The sequence below is a fragment of the Typopeltis vanoorti genome, chromosome 13 (genome assembly GCF_054136105.1).
Source record: "Typopeltis vanoorti isolate ZY-2024b chromosome 13, IOZ_Tvanoo_1.0, whole genome shotgun sequence".
Lineage (NCBI taxonomy): Eukaryota > Metazoa > Arthropoda > Arachnida > Uropygi > Thelyphonidae > Typopeltis > Typopeltis vanoorti.
The window spans coordinates 111,137,802-111,154,437 of record NC_143561.1 but is presented as its reverse complement, the minus strand read 5'-3'; the positions used below and the strand labels follow the sequence as shown (position 1 = coordinate 111,154,437).

Genomic DNA, 16,636 nt, shown 5'->3' with positions numbered 1-16,636 from the left:
AGAAATAAGAAAAACTTCATTGACTATGTTATTGTTGATCATGATATCTTTATGGTGGTCAGGATACAAGAGGGTACCAAGGATTTGAAATTGGAAATAACTATCACTTAGTTTTAAATAGGATAAAAGTGAATAATACATTGAAAATAATAACATGTAAGAACGTTTTAAAAAGAATTAAAGTCAAGTAGCTTTTAAAGGTAAACTATAGACTCGACTATATAAACATTATTCAAGAAAAAGTAAAAAAAATAAAGCAGTTCAAAAACAAGAAACAAACCTTGGAGTAACGATGGCAAACTCTGAAGAAAACATTAACTGATTCAGATAGAGAGGCATGTGGTGAAATTGTCTGCAAGGAGATAGAAAAGTAAGAAGACCATGGTGGACACAAGAAGTTAAGCAGTTCTGGAAATGCAGAAGAAAGCATACCAAAAGTCACTAGCAAATAAGTCAGCAAACATTCTAAACGAATACAGGGGAAAATGTAAGAGAGCTAAGCTATGGTAAGTATCTCTCCTCAGCGGTAGCCAGATCCAAAAGAAATAAGGCAGAAACCTTAAGAGAGCAAAAACTCTTATTCAGTAAGAAGGAACTTGAAATATGAATGAGTTTAACATAAGATATGACCACCAGTATGTGCGATGTATAGCCACTCTTGATGAATCCTTGACTCTGATAATAATACATGGTTTAGTAAAGTGACTGTTTTAACTACAGTAAATGATGCCTATGTCTACTGGATTTCTACAAATATAGTAAAATTAACTAAACAAAAGTCTTAAATATTCTTGATAAATATGAGATAAATTTGGTTTAGGTAAAACTCCAGATAAATATTAAGTAGGTGGCAAATGTTCTGGAAGCTATTGACAAAAAAGATGAAGAGAGGCTAACAAACCATAGGTTTGTTGACAAGATTGCAGGAAAAAGACCCAGAGGAAAACTAAGGTCTAGGTAGATTGATTCAGTCAGAAGTGCCTTAGAAGAATGAATGTTATATAAGTTAGTATTGGAGTGCTGGCAAGTAACAGACTAATTTGGAGGAAAATTCTTGATAGGAAATTAATAATAATGTAAACTTAATCATGTACTACTGTAATAGTGCAGCCTGAACACCCCTTGGAGGTACATATCAGTAAACTGATGATGATTATTGTAATGACAGATAAGAGAATGTGGGCTAGAGACACAACTAAACAGGAGAAAGAGGGGTGATGTGTTAGAGGCCTATAAACATAAACATCTAAAAAGGCATTATAGGACACTAAATTGATGAACTGTTTTTTTTATAAGAAAGGTGAGGAAAGAGGACAAGGGTGCACTTACAGAAATTGTGTTTGTGTACAGTAAAGAAAGGGGTGAGAGCTATTTTTTCTCACAGAGAAGTGAGTGAGAAAGTAGAAAAGTGGAACAGTTTTGTCTGTTGAAGCGAAGAATGCAGCTAGTGTGAATGAGTTTAACAGAAGATATGACCACCAGTATGTGTGATGTATAGCTGCTCTTGATGAATCCTCGACTCTGAGGATGATAACAATACATGGTTTAGTAAAGTGTCTGTGATAACTACAATAAACGATGCCTATGTCTAACACAGGTCCATCTGACAAAATTTATTAAACAACCATGGAAGTGTTTTAACAACAACAAAAATAATAATAATAACATAAGTTAGATCCAGCATTATTTCAAAGCTGAATGTAGAAACTATGAAAGTTTCATAAAGTAAGCTGACCAGAGAGCTTACGGGGATACACTCCCAGACATTCAAGAGTTGCCTTAGCACGGACTACTTAGAAGACTTGGGCACTGCCCAAGCATCTATATATTCGGCTTCTATTAGTCTATTTTGATAAGGTTTCACAGGCCTGACAGCTGTTCGAACTAGTTAGTTCTCCTCAGAGACACTGCATAAGTAAAGAACCTCTCTAAAAATCAGGTGATCCCAACAAGTAACTGAAGGATCGTCCAAATCAGCAGTGGTTCCAGTCAGTGATAACCTACCACTGAGCTCACCCTACCACTGAGCAGAACTGCTCATATTCCAGGGAAAAGCATTCACCATCAGTAGCCATGCCATAAAACACCAACCTCTGGAGACTCAAAATGCTTTCCTAAGGCAAAACTCTCCACTCACTCCCCTGTAATCTTAAACTCCCCCTCCCACCTCAGCAGTAGCCAGACCCAGAAAAAATAAGGCAGAAACCTTAAGAGAGCAAAAACTCTCATTCAGTACTAAGGAACTTGAAATGTCAGAGAAATGTATTTTTCGTAAGCGAACTCTCGATCAGTGCATAAAAGTATTTGCTAAAATAAAGAGCCAAAAGGCTTCAGTTTGGCGATGCAAAATTATATAAGTGGATATTAGATTCAGCATTATTTCAAAGTGGAATGTAGAAACTATGAAAATTTCATAAAGTAAGTTGACCAGAGAGCTTATAGGAATACACTCCCCAGCATTCATGAGTTGCCTTAGCATGGACTACTTAGAAGACATAGGCTTAGTCTATTCTGATAAGGTTTCACTGGCCTGATATGTTTTGAACTGGTTCGTTCTCCTCAGAGATCAGGTACTGTATAAGTAAAGGCCTCTCCTCCAGAGACAACTCAGCGGTGGTTCTACTAAGTGACAGGCTCACCCTACCAAGGTGCGGTATGATAGATTTTTGTGTATAAAAGTTAGCATGGGGTCTCCGATGATGTGCCTCAAGAATCTATGGGAATACTTTATTATGATAATAATAACATTCTCTAGCATGTTACTCTTCCTGATGAAGCTGTTAGTAGACAGTAAATAGAAGCTTATTTTTATCTTTACAGTAAATCTACAAACAGCAACTACACAATAATCCCATTATTGTGTTGTTGTTGTTACTTAATCCTGCTGTTGCTGTTTTTCTCTTACAAGTCATGTCTGGAAGGATTCCAAGAAAAGAATCTTGTGTGTGTGGGGGGGGGGGATAATGTTTTAACTGTGTGTGGACTGGGGAGTCTAGGCACTTTCCTGTATGCAGGTTATGTCACAAGTCTGGAATACCAACATCTTATAATATGATCGCTCTTTCTCTTTGTGAGAGTGGATTTCCAATTTTCTCTCACTGGCCATTCACTGCATGTCATGGTGGATGGTTTCCTCTCATCAGTGCTCTGTTTTCACTATGCTCTTCCTCCTATATACCACTGATTTTCTCTCTCTCTTGCATCAAACCTTATTCATAGTTTTGCTGATGTCAATGCATGCCATTCCTCTTCATTCATAAAACCTTGTGAATGATGGAGAGTAATACTGTTGATTCAAGCATCCGAGTTTTCTATTACCATGCCTTACACAATCTCCTTGCTATTCTTGAGTGAGGTGAAGATAATGTAGTAAATTTCAATGCTGCTAAAACATTTCTCAGAAGAAAAGGCCTCACTCTCCCTCATGTTAATGATATTCCAATTGCCTAACAAGAACAGTTTTCTCTTCCTGTCAGGACCTTCACATCTAGGCTGCATCCAAAGATATCACATCCATAAACTCTTCACCATCCAAAGAGATTGATATTCTTTTTCTTTCTAAACTTTAATTCTTTTCTGCTCAACTTGGAACACATAAATCCCAAACCTACCTGACCTTAAAATTATGGTCTCACATTGAGGATGGTGCACTCAAAACATCCTTTAGAATGCTTGATTATCCTGAACAAATTATCCTGATTATCCTCAAGATATTATCTTGATTATCCACTCTAATTGCCTTTCCAACACTGTTTCTGCATTATGTTTTTTATAGGTATTTTCATAGACACTGAAGTGGCCATCACCATTCCTCTGCTTTTCTCTAATCATATATGAACACAGGCAGCTACTAATCAATTCATATGCAATTCAGTTCAATCCAGTGAAGTGGCTATCACCATTCCTCTGCATTTCTCTAACCACACATGAACACAGGCAGCTGCTAATCAATTCACACAATTCAGTTCCAACCTTTAACCAACCATTCATCCTCTTCCTTCATTCATGCCATCTACCAAGGAAAACAGAATGTTTTTCCCATAGAATATACAACTCTTTGTGAAAACATTAACAGATGCCTTTTTTTCTCTCTCTAACCACGTTCCCCCTTTCACGACTAGAGTCGATAGGTTACAAGACATATAAAACAGCAGAAGAAGCTATATTGGACAACTGTTTCCAGTATAGCAATTCTTGTTTAAAGATTCATTCACTGCATCACTGTATAAAATGCAGGCAGGCACCAGATTTCATATCAGACAGATGCATGCTGCATTTTGAATGAAAGACAAAAATTTGGGAATTATGCACTAAAGATATGCACTAAAGAAGGATGAGGTTCTTGATTTACACCAGTTACGATATGTCTGGTATTTCATCTGTACAGCCTTGGTGGCACATCTTTTGGAGAACCAGGGTTTAGTTAGGGAATAGCAGTTCAGAGGACTGTATGGAATGTGTGTTTCCATGCCAGTCAGGATTATAGTAGTAAGACTTATACGTTGGTTAGACATAACTGGTAATTAATTTACGGAATTAACAACGCATATAAAGTATATTAATTAAAGATAACTTTAATGAATCACTTCTATATTTCGGCAATGTCACATTGCCATCTTCAGGAACATAAAGATATGGTATGTGCACTAAGGAACTAACAAAGCAAATGAGGAAGAAAGTAAGAAACTAATTTTGTTCCTAAAGTCCTAATGGTGCCCTCTTGCAGGCTAATTTGGTAGTCTTGGCAGTTGGGCTGAAGTTCTCATTATGAGAGAGTTTCATTATGAGAACTTCAGCCCAACTGCCAAGACTACCAAATTAGCCCACAAGAGGGCACCATTAGGACTTTAGGAACAAAATTAGTTTCTTACTTTCTTCCTCATTTGCTTTGTTAGTTCCTTAGTGCACATACCATATCTTTATGTTCCTGAAGATGGCAATGTGACATTGCCGAAATATAGAAGTGATTCATTAAAGTTATCTTTAATTAATATACTTTATATGCGTTGTTAATTCCGTAAATTAATTACCAGTCCAGTCAGGATTACTTTGGTAATAAGTTTGGTGTATATGTTCGGGTTGGAAGGCTGGAAGCAGTAGTACAACCATGGGAATGTGGCATAGAAGTTGCAGAGGCTGTCCCACTTGGCACTGTTATAATGCCAAACTACTGTTATATAGGAGTGTCTGTGTAAGCGTTGTTGCATGGGGGAGGAGTTGAGCACTAGATTGTGGTCAGAATTACCCAGGGGGTTCACTGCTTTCACTGTGTATTTGGAGGGTCATTGGTGAGGAAGAGATCTAGGGTTTTTGGGGAGTGATTTGGGTTATCTGTTATCATGGTGGGCATCTGAACAAATTGTGTAAGGTCGTTAGTGATGGCAAATGTTTCAGCATCTGTATCTGGTTACATTGTTGATTGTATATGATCTCTGATATTACCTTATTAATAGTGCAATCTGATTTTTTTTTATTGTTTACATATTATACAATCTCTGATGACCAACTATAAGTTAATGAAGTATCCAAATTGAAATATTTTATACCTTATATTAAGTCTACAAATTTTTGTTCATATTCATAATTGTGCAGATCTCTTCTGTCAAAATTTTTGCACTTGATAAGAATTCATATTATTATATAGAATATACTGTTAAATTTTTCTGGAATCCTTTGTAATACTACAGTTTAAGTTAATAAAAGGAAAAGTGTCATCCACAATGAGAAAAAACATCTTATTTCAAGATGCAAACTTGAGCATCTGTAAAAAAAAAAAGACTTCAATGCTAATTTTAGTAACAATGAAACGTTTTAGCCTGCAATATAATTTTGAAATGAGATACAATACTCACTACAGTAAACCTATAAGGATCTTAGGAATAGTTTGTTACAGTAGAGTGTTTGATATAGTGAATTTCTTTTACAACAGAACTGTGCTTATGGAGCAATGATGCAATAATCAGAACTTTTTCATAGTCTGTTACATGGAGTAAATTTGTTATGACAATGTTTGCTATAGTGAAAATCAACCACAGCACATGCAAAAATTATTCTTTAACACAATAACAACAAAAAAAAAGGTTATTACTTACTGTGGCAATGTTGTCATATGTACCAATCTTTAGTTCTCTAAGAGTTTGATTTGCATAATTCGGATGAGGCAATTCATAATACTGTAATAAAATATCATTAACTGTTATGCTTATTGTAAAGGAAAGATTTTTTTTTTTAAATTCAAAATTATGCATAAAACATTGTGTTCTTCAACCAAAAATCTTCATTTCTTTGTGACTTTAAAATGAGTCTTTTTGACTACTTTTGTCAGTGAGCTATACAAGTAACAAAAAGCTATTAATTAAATAAGCATAAATTAAAAGCATACAAAGAAATACACAACTCACACAGTCAAACACCGAGTCTTCCTAAAATCTTATTTGTATACTAATTACTATGCAATTTGTGACTTCTGTATTTCTTTGCATTTTTATATGCATTCGATTAATATCTAGCAGCTTCTTGTATGTTTCCTTTATTTTTCTTTTGTGTTTCCCTTATGAACATAGAATCACCCATTAACCTTCCAAAACACAAGAAAAAAAAATCCTTTGGTTAAATAAGCACATGGAATCTTTTTTTAATTTTAGAAAACTAATGAAGCATTTTTGATATTATCAGAATTAAAGAGGTGTAGATTACTCTGCTTTCTGTATCACTTATACATCTGAAAATTTAAGACTTAAAAGAAAAGAATAAACTACTGATGTAGGCAGGCCCGTTCCATATCAGGGTGCAAAGAACCCAGGCGGCACAATTGAACATTTTCATAAAAAATAGGGAATAAATAATCCACTGAACTGTTTATGCATATTTGTCACCTTCGAATGTGAGAGATTTCGATGAGGGGTTGAGTCACTGGGCAGTTAAATAAATGGTACGAGCTTCAATACAACTTACTTTAATCACTGCTCTCAAGACACTGAACAAACATTCTAGGAGTAAAATTGAGATTGCACAGTGGGTGCATGTAATAATGGCTTCATACAATAAATAATAAGAATAGTAAATATAAATATATAAAAACATAAAGTAATTAACACTACATAAAAAAATAAATAATTTATGCTTAATACATAATGGTATGAAATCTCTTATTTTCGTAATGAAAATAAACATACGAGACATATTTATTCCAAATTACTTGAGTAAGCTTCTTCCATATTTTTTTGTCTTACTTAATCTAGAATGGCCTAGAGTGTAGAGTTGTGTTTCTCGAAAATAATTAATAATATAAATGATTTGACAGAGAACAAAGAGCATGTCAGAATGGATATCAGGAGGCTAATTAGAAGGATAAAAGAGAATAATGTGACAGGAAGGGTAGTCAGTGTGTTGCCTAGGTATGACTGTGGTGAGATGAGGCGGAGAGCAAGGATTATGAATGATATGCTGGCTGAAATGTGTGAGGAAATGAGAGTAGTTTGTTAATGTGTAGAATGATTTTGAAGGATGAAGTGAGCTGTATGGGAGCGATGGACTGCATTTGAGTGGTTATGGTGTGAATAGCTTGGAGAGACTGCTGCTGGAAGGTAGAGAAGTGAGTAGAGAGAATGAATCAGATCAAGCGGGAAGTGATGTCGAAGAGCTGGAGAGTAAGACAGGAAAGATTGAAGAGGTGGTTATGAATGGGGAAGTGAGTAGTATAAGTATAGAAAATGAGAGAATGGGCGTGCAAGAGGAGCAGAGAAATGGGGAGGCTCAGGGCAGACAGGGGTACACAGCGTGAGAAAGTGGATGCTCCAAGAGAATGTGAGGCATGTGTAGACAAGAAAGGAATGGAATGAACTGGGATCAGGGGCAAATGGTTGGAATTGAAGGGGGTTCTAAAATGAAGAAGCAGAAAGATAAATGGCCCCAGTCGAACATGGAGAGATCACATCGAGTGAGTGGTATCAGTGGAACTAGCTGTAGATCCAGAAATGAGCTGTTGTGTTTGTATACAAATGCTAGACGTATAAGAAACAAGGCAGATGAAATGGTTGCACTAATTGCGTCTGTTCACCCAAAGATTGTCAGAATAAGTGAGACATGGTTGGAAGAGGATGACATCCAGAAAGGAATAGAGATAGAAGGAATAGAGATGTTTCGTGAGGATAGACGGAGTGAAAAGGAAGGGGGGAGATTTTTTATTAGAGCTGACCACACTTGGAGAATTAAATCTCGATTTTTATTGCATTGGGTTGGGTTTTTTAGCATATTAGCAGCTTCTTTAAATTTTCTTATATAACTGTTGTTTTCTATGTATGACATCATAGTTTTTTGCCAGAGTACATCGTGGTATGGAAAGCAAGGCCCGTTTTTTGTTCTCTTTTGTATTGTACATCTTTTTGGTGTTCAGCCATGCGTATTTCTCCAGATCTTCCTGTCTGTCCTACATAGCAAATCCCGCAAGAGCAATGGATTTTGTAGACTCCTGGTTTTTTAAGAGGATGATGAGGTGGTTTTGGTGGATGTAGGAATCTTCAGATTTTTTCCATAGGAAGGAAGGCTACTTTTATGTTGTGTTTATTCATTAATTTGGCTAGCTTATCTGTAACATTTTTGATATAAGGAAGCGAGATTGCGTTTTTGTAATCCTGTTTTATTGTGTTGTTAGTTGGAGGCATTTTAAGGATTCTCTTGATGGTTAATAAGCTTAATTAAAACTCTTTGAGATAGAGCCTACAATATCTCCAGCACACAAGAAAGATGTAATGAAGAATTAAAATCCTTAATACAAATCTGCTAACAGAATGGATATGAAACAAAAACCATCAAGAGATCTCGGTCAAGTTCCTAAGGAGTGGAAGGAGGACAAGATTGTGCCACTTCATAAAGGAGGTGATCGAACTCAAGCATCAAACTATAGGCCTATCTGTGTGTCAGGTGTTGTGGTTAAGTTGTTGGAGAAGCTTGTGAGAACTAGGATTCAGAGTTGGGTTGACAACAATTGTATTATCTTTGATGGACAGCATGGATTTGCTAAAGGGAGTTCATATTTTAGTAATCTGCTTACTTATTACAATAAAGTGACTGCTTCCTTGAACAGAGGAGAGAGATACACAGTAATATACTTGGATTTCGTGAAGGTTTTTGATAGAGTACCTCATGATTGACAGTCAAACTAGAGCAGATGGGGTTAGATATTAGATTGTTGCATTGGATTGGAGACTGGCTATCTGACAGGTATCAACAAGTTGTGTATGGGGGAACGATATCCAGGAGGGCAAAGGTCACGAGTAGTGCCTCAGGGGTCTGTTTTAGGGCCATTACTGTTTAACTTGTACATTAATGATATTGGTGAAGATTTGGATGGAGATATTCAGTTGTTTGCAGATGATGCAAAGTTGGGACCAACCATAAAGTGTAGTGAAAATGTTGTGGCCTTACAAGAAGACTTGAATAAACTGAGTGATTGGGCACAGAAATGGGGATGTGAGTTCAATGTTGCAAAATGTAAGGTTTTAAAATTTGGAAAACAAAGATGGGATGCAGAATTTATGCTTGGTGAGGTGAATTTATTGTTGGAGGTGGAGGAAATAAGAGATCTGGGGATGATAGTGGATAAGGATCTAAAATTTAGGGGACACATAGCCAAAATTGTGAAGACAACACAAAAGCTTCTGGGAATGATGTGGAGGACACTGACATGTAGAAGTAGGGAGATTCTTGTTCCATTGTATAAGACTTTGATTAGGCCACACATGGACTATTGTGCCCAGATTTGGTCACCTGGTTTTCAGAAGGATGAAGAGATGTTAGAAAGGGTCCAAAGGCGACTGACTAAGGTAGTTTCTGACCTCTGGAATGTCAAGTATGAGGAAAGATCGAGAAGATGTAATTTGCAGTCTGGTGGACAGGAGGAAGAGGGGAGATATGATAGAGACCTACATTTTGGTAAGGGGTTTATAGGATCAATAGTGAAGAAGTTCTACAGAAAATAGTGGGAGATCAGGGGAGAACCAGAGGTCATCTCTGGAAACTCTTTAAAGAGGGTGTGAGTAGGGGAGTGAGAGGCAGGTTTTTTTCATGTAGAGTTGTAAATGATTGGAATGCCTTGCCTGAAAGTGTGGTGTCTGCAAGGAGCTTGAGTGTGTTTAAGACACGGTATGATGAGCTGTGTGTGTGTGATAAAAGGACTCCCAGATGAGTCTTTGACTCCATGAGGTAGTAATAGTAATAATATACATAATCACTTACAATCGAGTATGTCACAAGAAAGATTAAAAAAATTTATCCATATTAAGTATAGAAAATGAAATATGTAGCAATTTAGATTTAGAAGATATCATAAAAGATTTTTCTGTAATGAAAGCCAGAAGAACACTCAGTAGGAAATGAATAAAAAAAGGTTTTTTTTACTATTTGTGTTTATTTCTTTATTTTAATATACATTCCTCTTAATGTGCAGTATAATAAAATGATTCGTAACGTGTTATTGCACTTCAGGATCTTTTAATTTTTAATGGAAGGGGGTGCACAAAATTTTGCAACCCCCCACAGAATGGCCCTGGATGTATAGGAAGAGGGAAAAATTAAATTTGTTTAGTTCTGAGAGTTGGACTGAATAGCAGATAGCTACCACAATACATGGTCTAACTTGCCAAATTGTATAGTGTCTTGTTACCACACATGTGCTAATAGATTTTAGAGAAAACTTGGAGAATTACAGATAGCAATTCAGAGGTACTCAATTGATTTGGCTTCATGAATCCCTTTTGCAATAAGTTTTTGCACTTAAAAATAAATTAATTTTGAGAAATAATATTCTCATTAAATACAAAATTTATTAAACATAAATTTTTTATAACACATGGTATATGACACATTTACAATAGCATCAGAGAAAACAGCAGTGTTTGACAGATCACATCCAAATTTTTTAAGGATTGTTCACCATATGGTTTACAGATCTACAATTCTTTGGTTTGGTAGAATGTATGAGAAATGATATGAATATATTAGCAATAACAGCAACATGGACCATTAATATCAAATTTATTGTAGAACAATAAATTACATGATAACCACAGTAATTAACTTTAATGAAATGAAATTGTTTATAGTCATGCCACAGGTGTCTTTAAAGATTAAATTTATTGTTAGTTACCGCTAATGTTTTGCTGCAGTGTCAAGAATCACCAGAGCAACTATAATGTATTCTAACAGTAAGAAAGCAAATTGTGGTAGCAAAGCTTAGATTGGTCATTCACAATGATATTACTTAAGGTACAATACACATTATACACAGTGGCATACCTAGAGCTTTTGCTGCCCAGGATGATCCCTGAGTTTTCCGCCCCTCTCAATACACATCAAAAATAATACAAAAAATGAAAACGATGTATAGGGAAATAAATTAAAACACTGTTTAATTTTTGAAGTAAAACTTTAATTCCAACATTTTGAATGTTATTTTTCTTGCTTTTCTGTTAGCAAAATTATCGATGACATTGGCAAAGTCTATTTCATAATGTAGGTAATTAATCTTAATCATTTTTAATTTAGAAACTCCTCGCACAACTAGCAACACTTACAGCAATTTTGAGGAAAATTCACAGCAGTATTACAATATTTGAAACTGAGTTCTCGAGACTGTATTTTAGAATTAACTGTGAAAGTTCAAAAAGGATCAAAGTGCTGCCACGGGACAGACTATCACCTCCATCCTCCCCTAGCTATGTGCCACTGACTATAGATTAATTAGAAAAACTTTTTAATTAATATTTCCAATATTTTGGCAGAGTCAAACCACCATCATGAGGAAACAAAAGCAAGTCTAAAGCAGCACAAAGGTAAGTCTAAAGTATTTAACAGTGCCTCTTAGTGGGTTGGAATGTGTGTTTTTGGCTGTTAGGCTGAATTTCTAGGGGAGCACTGTTTAGGATTTTAATGTCACATTTGTTGTTCTGCTTCAGTTATATTTAGCTTATGTAGTGTCTGTGTGCACATATCATTTTGTTCTTTGCTCCCTGATGATGGTAGTTTGTCAAAATATTGAAAATGTCAATAAAAAAGTTTTTCTAATTAATATATAGTGTACACTGTTACTTCCTTGAGTAATATTATCAGTAAGAATGCCACGTTTAAAATAGACTATAAATGAGCAGACACTGGTACATGAGCAGATAAGCAGATAAAACCATGAGAGCTAACAGAAACAACTGTGATAAAAAATATGAAGATAAATATATATATATATATATATATATATATATATAAAGTCAATTTATTCTCAAAATTATGCAAAATAATGTTTTTATGTAAGTTAGGTCTATGAATTAAAGCCTCACAACACATTCCATATCTAATGTTTAAACCTGGAATCTGCCTTTGTACAGGTCTTTCATCTTCTTCACTGGAATAGAATTGTTTTAAATTACCTGGTTAGTGAACTTTGTTTTCTTCATATAGTGAAGACAAATGCAGTTTGATAACATGATCAATTATGGATACAGATCTTCTGGTGTGTCCAAAGTAAGAAAGTTCACATGATCATGGAATTTGAGGTATACCTCCATTGGTTATGGGATTTAAATTGCTTTTGTAAAAAGGAGCCATTACACACATTAATTTTGTGATGCATTTTTGTATTTCCTCAAATAAGTCAGTTAATTTCTTCAGTAGTTTGAACTTCAGGGTTTTCTGTATACAAAAAATCTACAATTAATAATTTTGGATGCACTATCCACAACAAAATCATTTTGCTTTTGTTTGTGGATAGTGCATCTGTTCTCCAAAAGGGCTGACATGGATGTTTGTACGAGGGATGTCGAGAAAGTAAGTTCCGTTTTTAAATATTTTCACACTGTGATCGCAACGGTGCGCATGCATGCTGAGTTTGTTGATTCATTAGCAAGACATTGCTACCATTTTCAGACATTCTCACAGTGTGTACACTTCTTGGTGTGTGTTTATAATGTCTAAGAAAATCGAATCGCCTGCTGCATGTGAAATTAGGTCAGTTATCCATTTCTTGAATGCAAGAAACGTTAAAGCAGCTGAAATTCATCAGCAAATTATTGAAATTTATGGAAAACATGCAATGAGTGATTCAATGGTATGAAGATTGGTAAGACTTTTTAATGAAAGAAGGACAGGTGTGCACGATGATGAATGGAGCGGGTGACAATCAAAAGTTGCTAACAGAACAACACAAAGTGAATTGGCTGGGCAGTGCGTTGGAATTCTTGACATGCTACCATGAGGATGGCGATGTTTTCCTGAGCAGACTTGTCACCAGGGACAAGACTTGGGTGTTGCACACAACCCCTGAATCCAAACAACAGTCCATGGAGTGGAGGCACACCTCATCATCAGTCAAGACGAAATTGAAGACAACAGTTTCCACTCAAAAAATCATGTGCACTGTGTTTTGGGACAGACAAGGAATTTTGCCGGCAGTATCAAGACGACAACGAGGTCAAAGAAGCAGTCAATACGTGGTTTGCATCACAGGTGGCAACCTTCTACGGTGAAGGTATACAACTCTTGGTGCCCCGTTATGATAAATGCCTTAACAATGGCAGAAATTATGTAGAAAAGTAGTGAAAGATGTCTACTTTAATTTCCTATAAAGTTTTTTTTGTAAGTATATTTTTGTTTCTCTGAGAGCCCATCGGAACTTACTTTCTGGACGTCCCTCGTATGAGTCTTTAGGTGGCAGATGAATTTCACTGCCTGATGTGTGACCACCACTCTGCTTATCAAAGGCCTGAAGTTACTTGAAAAATACACTATTTGTCATTGTATAGCCTTTTGTGGGGGTGAGAATGTTTCTGCCATTATTATTCCACACTATATTAAGAATGTGTTTGCCAATATTATTCCACATAAAACAAACAGATGGGAAAAGGCATTATTCATTTCCTACGTGACAGAGCTTAGAGAATTATTCACTAATACAGATAAAAGAAACCAAGAGCAAGCACCATCCTACCAAATAATATTTATAACAGAACATTAGTCTGTTATAAATATTCTGCATCAACCTCTTCTGGTCAGATGCATGTGAAAAACAAGACTTCAGAGGAACTGTGATTCTTCCTAATATACAGTCAGTCACAAACAAAATATCAAAAATACTACATCAACAAAATATAGAGGGGGTTTCTTTTATTTATTTATATATATGTTGAGCCCATACACGAGAGGTTGGTTGATCAATCTATAGTACATTAGTACTGTGTATGGGTAGTGGGTTGGGAAAGGAAGAACTTGTTTACATTTGACTTAAATGACTGTAAATTGTATTCCTTGGGAAACACAACAGGGGAAAGACTGTTCCACAGTGCAGCTGTTGCAGGGATGATGAAGGAGGAGGAAAAGAAATTTGTTCTGTTTGTTTCTATGCGTACTGTGAAGGGATGTTGAGTAGCAGCTGCATGTGTTCCAACGAGATTAGTACTGAGTGGATTATTGATGTTATTTCAGAAAAGCATTTCCCATGGAAATATTTGTAGAATATACATATTGCAGAAACCAAACATCTGTGCAAAAGAGGGGGTGATTTGGTAAGAGATGGATCATCAAAACTAATGCAATAATCAAAGCACTCCAGAATCAGGGAGTTCCTGGAGAATATATGGGCCTCCTCCAGACAATATACTTCACTGCAACAACAACAATCCAACTTCACACGAGTAGCAATAAAATATCAATTGAAAAAAGGTGTCTGACAAGGAGACTCGCTATCATCCAAAATCTTTACAGCAGTCTTTCAAGAAATATTTAATAATATAAACTGGACAAACCTTGGTATAAAAATTAATAACAAAAACTTAACACACCTAAAATATGCAGATGATATCATAATTTTTGCAAACACTCCATGTGTTTGCAAAAAGACCTTAATATAATGATAGAAGACCTATACATAGAGGAACTGTGAAAATAATGAAAGCAGAAAATTCGGTCTAAAGATAAACAGAGAAAAAACTAAAATCATGTTCAATCATTTTGTAACACCAAAAAACATAATAATAGAAAACAAAATATGAAGAGACTCTTGGAAAGAGTCTTTTCATATACATACTTAGGTCACCTCATTGATCTAAACGGTGGACTCCAAAAGGAAATAAATAGGAGAGTTCAACTTGCCTGGAGTGCATTCAGAAAAGTGAAAAGCATTTTTCAAAACAATGATGTCCCACTCTGTTTAAAAAGGAAGACACATTTAACCAGTGTATACTTCCAGTCATCTCATATGGTTGTGAAACTTGGTCGCTAACAAAAGCACTGGGAAATAAATTAACAACTCAAAGAAAAATGGAGTGGTTGATACCAGGCATCACATTAAAAGATAAGAAGCGAAACACCTGGATAAGAAGCCAGACTCGCATCACTGACATCATTCTTCACCATGAGCAACTAAAATGGAAATGGGCCGGACATCTATCCAGAAGAGAAGATGAGCGATGGATCATCACACTAAAGAAATGGATTCCTAAAGAAGGGAAATGAGGCCAAGGACATCCTAAAAGAAGGTGGAGCGATAAATTGTCAAATTTTGTTGGGGAAAATTGGTCAACCATTGCCAAAAACAGAGAAAGGTTGAAAGAACTGGAGGAGGCCTTCGTCCAGCAGTGGACAGCAAATGGCTGAAAAAAGAGAGCAAGAGGGTCACTAATATAATTGCTGTCCTCTGTATTTAGTCCAGCATTTTGAGGGAGCATTTAAGGGCTCTCTACTCCTCAAACAAGATCTCTAATCTCCTGAAACATCCGAAACCAATTCTCAAAAAACTTAGTGCCTACAAGATCAAATGTATTAAGGTTTGCACTACACAGGACAGACATGTTGGTCAGCAAAAACACAGCAATCAAGTATTATGGTGGCAAAACAAAATGTTCCATGCAGACCACAATGTTTTTTTTCAAGAGAATTCAGGGAATCAGCTGAAATGATCAAGCGTCCTCAACAATGCAACTTAAAACAAGGGATTATTCTACATCAAGTCTAGTCTTCTATAATTCAACATAAGATGCATGTGGTTATCAGTGGTTCACATCAGACCATGAACCAGAAAACAACATCACGTGCGTTATTTAATGGTTTTCATGTTTTTTAAACATTTCTTTATGTCCACGACCTTTTTTTTTAAGCTTATTCACCTACTTCTCTTGATGATGTGAAATAACAATTTTCACAAAACTAGCAGAATGACTGATAAAAAGAACTTTAACACAGCTGTTTTCATGTGGAATAATAGCCCACTGTTTGGTCTAAGAGAGCACCCAGATTATATAGTCCTCAGCTCATTCATGATACTATTAGGCTTACTAGGTTTAAATAGCCATTCATGAGTTGGGATTCATATTTAAACATTAAAAAAAAAAAAAATTGACTAGTAGCATCTTTGAAGTAAGCCTTTACAGGCTTACTTCAAAGATGCTGCTAGTCAATTTTTTTTTTCTCTGGCGATAAATTTTTTTATTAAATTTCCAAGATCGATTTTATAGAGGTTTCCAAACATATAGAAATTAGAATATATTAAAATGAATTTTATACCTCTATTGTTAAAATACATAATTCAATGTATATTGAAATAAATATAAAACATAAGGGATTAATGTGGATTATAGCGATGAAGTAAGAACAA

General features: G+C 35.6%; 1 protein-coding gene across 9 annotated transcripts in view; it reads right to left on the bottom strand.

Moving 5' to 3' along the window:
- The window catches only part of LOC150100469 (5'-AMP-activated protein kinase subunit gamma-1-like), an 855,293-nt gene that overhangs the window by 157,681 nt on the left and 680,976 nt on the right, over positions 1 to 16,636 (bottom strand). For all 9 annotated transcript variants that reach the window (XM_090402490.1, XM_090402487.1, XM_090402491.1 and 6 more), the window contains one exon: positions 6,093 to 6,173. In XM_090402490.1, coding sequence (XP_090258616.1) covers positions 6,093 to 6,173 — 81 coding nt within the window. The remainder of the gene's footprint in view (positions 1 to 6,092; positions 6,174 to 16,636) is intronic.